This window comes from Citrus sinensis, chromosome 2 (genome assembly GCF_022201045.2).
Source record: "Citrus sinensis cultivar Valencia sweet orange chromosome 2, DVS_A1.0, whole genome shotgun sequence".
Taxonomy (NCBI): domain Eukaryota; kingdom Viridiplantae; phylum Streptophyta; class Magnoliopsida; order Sapindales; family Rutaceae; genus Citrus; species Citrus sinensis.
The window spans coordinates 22466108-22476842 of record NC_068557.1 but is presented as its reverse complement, the minus strand read 5'-3'; the positions used below and the strand labels follow the sequence as shown (position 1 = coordinate 22476842).

At 33.0% G+C, this 10735-nt stretch overlaps 1 protein-coding gene across 1 annotated transcript; it reads left to right on the top strand.

The window, feature by feature from the left end:
* Positions 1-1449: 1449 nt before the first annotated feature.
* Positions 1450-4808, top strand: LOC102620966 (glutamate receptor 1.2-like). Its single transcript, XM_052432542.1, has 5 exons — positions 1450-1740; positions 2053-3353; positions 3466-3772; positions 3858-4240; positions 4335-4808. Exons 1-5 carry the CDS (start codon positions 1596-1598, stop codon positions 4596-4598), a joined length of 2400 nt encoding a protein of 799 aa, XP_052288502.1. The 5' UTR covers positions 1450-1595; the 3' UTR covers positions 4599-4808.
* Positions 4809-10735: the final 5927 nt, after the last annotated feature.

Below are 10735 nucleotides of genomic sequence, written 5' to 3'. Positions count from 1 at the left end.
TTTAATTACAAAATATAATTCTGTACATAAGGATAAAATTGTAATTTAAAATAATTTACTCCCAATCCAAGACAAAATAAACAAATAATTAGAATTCTGATTGACAATTCATACTTTCATTTAGTCTAATCCACACTCCTAATCCACATCCTACTCTCACTCCCACTCCACACTCTTAATCCAAGGATTCCCACTCCTCAGGATTCCTACTTTAATCCAAAAAGTAATCGCAGCATATGTATATTTTATATCACTTCCCCATCCAAACTTATTGAGGCTGTAGTGGATCACGTCACATAGTATTTTAATGAATGGAAAACTTTAAAATAAAAAAAAATAAAAAAATAAACATAAAGATTAAAAGAATTATTATTTTTATAATAACAACTAAAAATGCCATCACCACAACAATGAAACTGATTGGGGACCGCACAACGGCTAGTGTGGAATAATCACTGGCGCCGAAATTGCAGGGGAAGAAGTGGAGACCTTGAAAACTTGTTTATAACTGACTATAGGCAAGTACATGTCCTGGTGTGTGCGTGTGTATAAAAGAAATTATTAGGTTCCCGCATTTTATTACGAATAATGATTTGATACTGAGTTAAGGTTTTAGCGAACATTAAATCAATAATTATTAGGTAACAGAAAAAATAAAATAAAAATAAATATTTATTATCGATTCAATACTCAACAAAAATTTAACATAACACTGAATCCGAGTATTTCTACTACCCATCAAACAATAACCACAGTTTTCGATGTTTCTTTGTTTTCTGACTTAGAAATAAAAGTTAAAGTTAATAATTATTAATTAATTTTCATCCTATGTTATTTCAGTCAATCTTGAATTTTCACAAGTTCTGCCGAGATTATAATTTTGATGTGATAACTTACAAAGCCGAGCTTCTTTCATCACCGTTTCGAAATTCTTTATAATTTTGTTAAGTACAAAGTAATGTACAATTAAATTGAAAAGAGTACAAAGAAGAAAATTATTAGAAATATCTTTATCCATCTGTGTAATTTCAATTAATGCTAAAGCTTTAAGTATCTGAACGGAGTTGCTCCATTCACATGTAGAATAGAGTTTGACCGTTACTCCACTGGACGGCAGCTATAGCTACAGTTGTTCTATGCGACACAACCTAACTTCCCGGCTCATCCTTGACTTGTTTTCGTCATTATTTAGAAAGACAATAATCAATGCTGCAAGTCTTAACAAACTATAGAATAATTAACACATTCAAAGGTCTTTAATTACTTTTCTTCTGTCAAAGTCTAGTATAGACTAATGTTACATATTTTCTTTCGAGTCAAGTTTAGCATGCGGGTCAGACTGACCAACTATTAAGGCCGCACTATGCGGGTCAAGTGGTCAAGTGATTTGACCAGCATAAATTAAGAGCATGTTCGGGAACTACGGTTTCACTGATAATTAAGGGCTGATGGAGCTTAAGGGGAGAAAGCAAGCCTTTTTTTCATCTTTAATCTTGCTTCTTATTCATCTCTGTCCATCGTGTTCAGAACATAAAAAAGTCAAGAATTACACAAGTTTAAATGCAGATGAAGTACATGTTGGAGTCATCCTTGATATGCGATCATGGGCAGGGAAGATCAGCAATAGCTGCATTTCCATGGCCATATCTGATTTTTATGCTCTAAATACTCACTACAAAACGAGGCTAGTTCTCCACTCGAGAGATTCTAAGGGAGACCCACTTCATGCTTTAACTACAGGTAATGTTATTTTTCTTTTACCAAAAAAAAAAATAAAAAATTAAGAATAGGTAAAGTCTAAATTAAACTTTTTTAACCAAAGAAAGTTGTTTGGGAATTATTTAGTTAAACTCCTAGTCTCCTACAGCATAGTATTGGACTGGCGTATATGAAATTTTATGTTACAACCATAAACATGTCATTAGAACCTTATAATACCGATACACAAGCCTGTACTTATTTTATCTTAATCTTATGGAACAAGATCTATGTGGTAGGCATACAACTATATATTATTGTTGCCATTGAAGTTGGATCTATTTTCAAGTGCAGTTTTGAATCTCATGCAAAATGTAGACTTGCAAGCAATCATTTGCACAGAAATGACGCCAACTGGAGCACACATTTTGGCAGAGATAGGATCCAAAGCTAAAATTCCTGTCATTTCTCTCTATGCAACTCTACCTAATTCTTTGACCTCGTATTCAATTCAAATTGATCAAGATGATGAAGCTTCTCAATCTCAAGCCAAAGGCATAGCTGATCTTCTCAGAGTCTTCAAATGGAAACACGTCATTCTCATCTATGAGGATAACACTTGGGGGAGTGATAATATTATTCCGTATCTGTTTGATTCCCTACACGATAATGATATTGATATTGCCCGAAGAATCACCATTTCAATGTCATCAAATACCGATGATCAAGTCATCGAAAAGCTTTCAATGCTCAAGAGTTCAGAAACAAAAGTGTTTGTGGTGCATATGTCGCATGCTCTTGCATCTCATCTATTTTTGAATGCTAAGAAGCTAGGAATGATGAGTAAAGGGTATTCATGGATCGTAACAGCTTCAACTATGAATTTCCTGCATTCAATGGACTCATCGGTTGTTGAGTCCAGCATGCAAGGGGTTCTGGGTTTCAAGCGCTATGTTCCAGCATCGAAGCAGCTTCGCAACTTCACCCTAAAGTGGAAAAGGGAAATGTACCTTAATAATCAAAATGCTGAGGTATCTGAATTAGATGTACATGGGATTCTTGCATATGATACTGTTTGGGCTCTGGCAAAAGCATCAGAAAAGCTGAAAACTGAGATTTCTAATGAAACTTGTTATTATAAGCAGATACTAAACAGCAGATTCACAGGTTTAAGCGGTGATTTCCAACTAATTAACGGGAAACTAACTTCATCAAGAGCATTTGAAATTGTAAATGTGATAGGCAAAACCGTAAAAATAGTGGGGTTTTGGACTCCAACCACTAGAATCACTAAGGAAATGAATTCATCGGTATTCATAAACAAGATGGATAATATTTCGTCAAGTTCACCGAATGGTGAACTTGAAGCCATTATATGGCCTGGAGGATCTGTAGCCTTTCCAGTAGGTAGTGGCAAGATTAATAAGTTAAGGATTGGGGTACCAGTGAACGGACATATCGAATTTGTTCATGTGGTTCGGGATCCTCAATCTGTCAATGCAACTTTAATTGTCAAAGGCTTCTGCGTAGACGTCTTCAAGGCAGCCATTGACTCCTTAACATTTGAAGTACCTTACGAGTTCATTCCTTTTGAGGATCCTAATGGACGAATGCCTGGATCTTATAATGATCTTATCGATCAGGTTTATTTTCAGGTACGTGAGCGTCACATTATATATATATATAATTAGTACAAATTATAATTTACATCTAATTTTATTTTACACATGCTTGTACGTGTTGATCATGATTTAATTGATAAACTAGAAATTTGATGCTGTGGTGGGAGAGACAACAATTACTGCCAACAGATCTTTGTACGTTGATTTCACATTGCCATACACGGACATGGGCATTGGAATGATAGTCCCAACTGATCGGAACAACAATATGTGGATTTTCTTGAAGCCACTTAAACCAAATCTTTGGCTAACCACCGCCGCTTTATTTGTCTTGACCGGCTTCGTTGTATGGATCATTGAACGTCCAATCAACGATGAATTTCAAGGTTCGCGGGCGCATCAATTTGGGATGATATTTTGGTATTCATTCTCAACGCTGGTATTTTCCCAGAGTAAGTAAATACCTATATGTTACATTAGATATATATTACAGAAATTGATTACTATGTAAATGGACATTGAGTTTTTATTTTGCAGGGGAAAAGCTATTAAGCAACTGGTCAAAGTTTGTAGTGATCGTATGGGTATTTGTGGTGCTAATATTGACCTCAAGCTACACGGCAACTTTAACCTCTATGTTAACCGTTCAACAGATTAAGTTGGCCTCAAGGGACAATATAGGATCTCAACTAGGCTCATTTGTTCCTGGAGCTCTAAGCAACTTAAATTTTAAAGATTCAAGGCTTAAGAAATACAATTCTGCTGAGGAGTTTGCTAATGCTCTATCCAAGGGAAGTAAGAATGGTGGCATTTCTGCCATTATTGATGAAATACCGTACATCAAGGCCTTCCTCGCCAAGTATTCAACCGATTACACCATGATTGCACCCAATTATACTACCACCAGTGGTTTTGGCTTTGTAAGTATCTTCTTTACCGTATATATACCTCGTACAGATTAGATTATGCAAAAGCAATTTTATGTGAAACTGATTTTATTATATATTATTCCAGGTTTTTCAGAAGGGTTCACCATTGGTCCATGATATATCGAGGGCTATTGCAAAGTTAAGAGAAGAAGGGACTCTTAGGAAGATTGAAATTGAATGGTTTAATGACCAACAATCAAGTTTTATGCACGTTGATTCCACAAGTAATAATCCATCCAGTCTAAGCCTAACTAACTTCGGTGGTTTATTTCTTATTACAGGGATCTCCTCAACTCTAGCTCTCGTCGCATTCTTAGTTTCTTCAATTCACAAAAAAAGACCCTTTTGAAAAAAAAATGGAGAATTGAAGAAAATAGTACGTCGTTATAATTGTCAATAATAGGGAATTGAAAAAAATAGAATTGTAATTTGTCAATAAGATAAAGAAATTAATGTAGGGCATTCATTTTCAATTGCATTATATTAATTCGTTACCCTTTTTGCAAGATCGAATATTTGTGTGTGTTTTTGAGATCCTCCATCACACATGGCCTTTTCAAATATTAATAATCCATCTCAGGGTACTGAAAATATGTTCCTTCATTAATTTATTGAGTTATATATTTTGAAGCAGAAATTATTTTGAACCCACTAAGCTTTACTAGCTAAAATAAATTATTGGCGCCGCAGAAGTCTGAAATGAGCATTTTCAGAAAATATTTTGGCCGGGAAAAACGGAAACTGAATGTCCCGCAGCGGCTTGTGCGGAATGAATCATTGCAAGGGAAGAAGTTAAGACCTTGAATTGAACACTCGTTTATAAATAAATTAATATAGCTGCCAGCATGACTTATGACTACTAATTAATAACAAAATAATTTATTTCTACAATATCAAAAGTTTCTCTGTGCTCCCATCTAATTAAATATGTCCAACTCACACCAACAAAGTGTTGGCTCCACTGGCAATGGAGTTCCCTTAAGTGGTTTGACTGGGTTTGCTCCCTAGTTCAAGTCGCAGGGAAGTCGCCTTTGTTGAGAAAACTTGTACCTCTTTGTTTGAGCGGAGACTTTTAATCTGAGTTGTTGTACGGACTCAGAGGTGCCTCTCACAGTTGGGACTCTCTCCAAGATATTTCGTGGTCAAAACCAAAAAAAAAAAAATATGTCCAACTCACAAACAGATTGACTTTATGTCCAAATTTATATTGACCCCCCTAGACCCGACATTTATTTTATTTGACCGCTACTGTCAAAGGGCCATTTCGTACGTTTAAAACTTCAAGTCAAATTTCTTCATTCTTTTCATTAATATATGCTGGCCGTTATACAAAAATTCTTTATTATATATAGTGCATATTATATTGTAAGTGCTGCCAATAGCTTAAATAATTTTGAAGAAAATTATAGAAAAATTACTTGAATTTTTTTATCCATAAATATAAAGAATGCTTCATAATTTCTTTATTTCTTTTACTATGCTTCATAATTTCTTTATTTCTTTTACTAACACAAAACTTCAAAGTTCCTTCTTTTTTTTTTAATGGAAGATACATCAATATTAAGAATGCTTTATAATTACTTTATTTATTTGCTAAAACAAACTTCAGAATTCCTTCCTTTTCAATTGACACAAGCATCAGATACATTAATATCAAATACTATGTACTTGTAGAACATGGGAGAGTCACCCATAAGGTTGTCGATGGGCTGACCAGGCCTGGAAGTAACTGTCACTTGATCGTTACCAAGTCTTGAACACGTAAAATTGATGATGAGTAAAAATAAAGAGATATACTTGAGTCTATCTCCTTACGAGTTTTCTCCGAAAACTAGTAAGGATGAAAGAGAAAATAGAGTTGTCATGACTCATTAAGCCACTTCTGTTTGTGAGTAGTTTCTTTAGTTCACTAACCTTTTGCTGCAATAGATTGGTAGACTTGCATTGAAAGTTTTTTAAGTGTACAACTGCCTAGAAGACAGAATTTTAAAGTGTTTGTGTGATGTATAATTTTCTTACTTAAATATGGTAGAATTTATTTTAAGCAATAAGCTCCCTTAATTATAATAATAATAATATAATATAATATAAAATATTTAATTAATGATGACATAAGAAATGATGACATAAGTGATGATGTAAAAGAAGTTTGTAAAGATTAATAAGAATTCTAGAATTTAGTAAAATATTTATGAAGGATAATCTCATTTTTACTTAGATATTTAATAAGATGACATAATTAATGACATAAGTAATGACATAAGTGATGATGTAAGAGAAAGTTGTAGAGAAAGATAAGAATTCTAGAATTTTGTAAGGTATATATGAAGGATAATCTCAACCAATAATCAAGAGTTATGGTGGCAAAATCCTATCCATCTATTAACCTTAAGAAATCCTATAAATACCCCCTACCACCTCTCATTTTCAATGCAACCTAGAAATTTTATTCTCTTCTATTCTAAGTCATAATAACAAGAGTAAAGAAATCCTTAACTTAGAAAGGTCTAGAGAAGTCAAGATCAAGAAGTAAGTAACACTTCAATTGAAATGTAAGGACAAAATTCTTTTTATAGTTAACTCCAGTTTTAACTATTCCTTTATGTTGTGATGGCTATTATAATGTGATTAGTTATAATCTAAATTCTTATATGGTCGACTATGCCGCCTAATATATGATACTTAATTATGTTATGGTCGACTCTCCCGCCTAATCTGTGATACTTAAATTATATTTAATTATATTATGGTTGGCTATGCTGCTTATATTAAAGAATGTTGTTCTTAAATAGTGTCGTGTATTGATTCTGTTATGCATCTAGGAGCTTCAAATGTTATGACATAAGTTGCATTGGATACATGCATATCATGGATTACATTATGAAGAAGATGTTTTAGAAAATGAATTTATCAAAACTAGGTGGTTGTACTATCAGGTGGCAAAGTTCTAAGGAGGATAAACTCTCAAAGCTAAGTAAAAAGAAATCTTTTGGAGACGACGATACGTAACGCCCAAAAGATCAACTAATGAGGCCCAAGAGCATATTGTTTAAAAGAGTAAAAGTGTCAACCTTGTAGTACAACATACCTAGGGCCCTAATGAAGTTGTTTTGTATTTTCTAAGCTTCTTTCAAAAGCATAGTATGATAATCCATATGCATAATAAGTTATACATGCATCCAAGTGTTATCTTACTGGGCATTAGCTCATAAAGTCCTTACATTGCAAGTAACGATGAGTATGGCAAGCTGGCGCCAAGTCCTAACCAAGACGAAGTGCATATGGGCATAACAGACCTTGGGATTTTATGATGGGCTCGGCTTTGTTTCAATAAAAAAAAAAAGCATCTTAGTTTTATGTAATAATAAAGTTTTTATACTAAGAAGTTTTTGTATGACTCTTACGAAGATATATGGATTTCGTACAAGAAGTGTAAAGAGATAGTAAAGCATGAATGGAAGTATGTGGGTTGCTGGAGTAAAAATAACCCAATTGAAATGTTCAAGAGGAAACCTAAAGAGTCTTTGACTGGATTAAAAATATAGAGCAACAACGAATTTAATAAAAGAGAAAAGAAGTTGAAACGACTTATTTATAAAGTAAAAGAAATAAAAGATATGTATAGCCATTTTGGCAATGGAGACAAGATTCAAAAATAGAAAATTAGATTGATAATATTCTATTAGATGAAGAAATATTTTGGAAGCAAAGATCAAAGACAAATTGGCTGAGAGATGGGGATAAGAATAAGAAGTTTTTTCACTCAAAAGCTTCTACACGGAAGAGAAAAAAGGAATATGCGGCCTTGAGGATGACAATGGAAAATGATTTGAGGATGTTGAGGAAGTGGAATAGATGTTTTCTGAGTATTTTCATTGTTCAATTGAATGCAACATTAGTAGATTTGACAGCAAATGTTACAAGGGAAATAGGAAGTTACATGGATCAACCATTTACGGCGAAGGAAATAATAGATGCCTTGGCTCAAATGTGCCCCACGAAAGCACTTGGTCCAGATGGTCTCCCAGTAGTTTTTCTGTCAGAAACATTTGAGTTCAGTCAATGAGGGAGTTGCCACAACGTGCCTGGACATTCTAGACGAGAAAGGTAACCGAACTCCCATGAACCATCTTACATTGTTCTAATACCAAAAAGTATAAAAGTCTAGAAAAATGATTGATTTAAGACTAATTAGCCTCTGAATGTTATTCATGGAATTATTGCTAAAACAATGGCTAATAGACTTGACCAAATTTTTAACGATCTCATCTCTTCAACTGAAAGTGTTTTTGTTCCTAATAGACTCATTACAGATAATGTAATTATACAATATGAATGCCTTAACAAGATTAGATAGAATAGAGGAAAAAGAAAGGTTCTAGCAGCTCTAAAGCTAGACATAAGTAAAACTTATTACAGAATTGAGTGGAGGTGTGTAAAATATGTAATACAAAAGTTGGGATTCTTATAAAATGGATGAAGTTGATCATGAATTGCTTATCTACAACAAGTTTTTTAGTGTTAATTAATGGAGTGGCTGAAGTCTTATTCAATGAAATGGCTAAAGTCTCATTCATCCTCAGTAAGGATTGAGACATGGGTGCCTTCTTTCTCTATACTTATTCATCATGTGTGCAAAAGTTTTCTCAAACTTATTGGTGCAAGTGACACATCTCAAAAATGTTATTACTCCCAAGTATAATAGTGTCGAGTTATAATATAACTCGGTAAGTCCGGAGTCAAACCATAGGGAATTTAAAATCTATTAGTCAATTTGTTAAAAAAAATTAATTGCAAGAAAAGAAATTACTATGAATCAATCTAAAAATATGCTAAGTTTACGGGATCCACTCTTGGATTTCAAATTACAGTTATAACAACTCTCTTATATTTGTATTTTGCATTCATTTCACCATTTAGTTATTATGCCATTTAATTTTTAACTGACTTAAAGTGTGATAAATATAGGACCAAATACTTAATATGCCACAACTATATTGAAGTATTGACATTATATCAAAATACCATATAAATATGAAGTCATCTACATCTATAAATTAACCTAACATAAAAGAAATTGGTAAGAAAGAAAAATACAACAAATAAAATTTTAAGACTCATTTGAGAGAGTAATTAATTCAATAATTCAAATTCTTGAGCTTCACATTTCACCTCAACTTAAAAAATTAGTCAATCATACTGAGAAACAAAACACTCATTTTATTTAACAGACTTTTGAAATAAATTACAAGGATATTGATTACACCAGAAAACAAGAAAAGAAAGAAAGAAAGAGTTCCTCAGCTTCACTCCATTCTCTCCGCAACTCCCCTGCTCCCCCCTCATGCTTGCATCCTCCTTTTTTATTTTATTATTATTTATTTGATTTTATTTATTTTATTTTTATAATATATATGTACATTGAGAAGTGTGATGGTTAGGTTGCAAAATGTCCACCTGACCATTACGACCATCTTTCACCTTTTTTAAAAAATATATTTTTTTATTAATTACATCTGCTCAATAATGCATTCCAAATGGCTCCGGTAATTCTTCTTTGTTCTCGCTTTCGGTTCCAACTCCTCTTTATTCTTGAAATATACCTAAAATATAAGATTAAAATAAAATTAACATATTACAAATTAATTTAACATAAAAATATATATTTGTGGAGTGTTAAGATAATTTAATAATAGTAAGTGCATTAATCGACACAATAAGTGAAAAATTAATAATTTTATCCTTATTAATGAACACCTTTTAGTGTCAATCAACAAGCAAAAAATCAAAACCTTATTCTTGGTTTGGGGTTCGGCTAAAATATTTCAGTCGCTTACCTTCTTTTTGCAGATGAAAAATTGGTAATTATAAGAGCTTCTAGCATCAATTGCAAAAATTTAAAGAGCATTTTTTATTGCTACGTCGTAGCTTTAGGGCATGTGATCAATTATGAAAAGTCTTCCATGTTTTTCAACACCAATAAAAGCCAAAACCATATGGAGGAAACCAAGAGCATCTTTGATTTGAATGTTGTCTCCAAACATGTGAAATACCTTGGTTTACCATCCAAAAAAATCAGCTTCTTCAATGACATAAAGCTGAGAGTTTTGAGCTAGCTATGTATCTAGGAAAGCACATATTTTTCAAATGGGGGAAAAGAAGTTCTAGTCAAAGCTGTTGCACAAGCAGTGTTTGTCTATACAATAAGTGTTTTTAAAATTCCTTAAAGCCTATGTGACGATATCGAAAAGGCTATTGCAAGGTTTTAGTGGAGTTCTTCTAGAGCATATAAAAACATACAGTGGACAAGATATGAAAGATTGTGCCATGCCAAGACAAAGGAAGCTTTAAGATTAGAGTATTTTTCTAGTTTCAACCAAGTCTTATTTGCCAAGCAGGGTGGAGAATTTTGTATATTCCTAAATCTTTAATAGCAAAAATTTTTAAAGCAAAATGCTTCAAACACATTAGTTTTATGGATGCAAA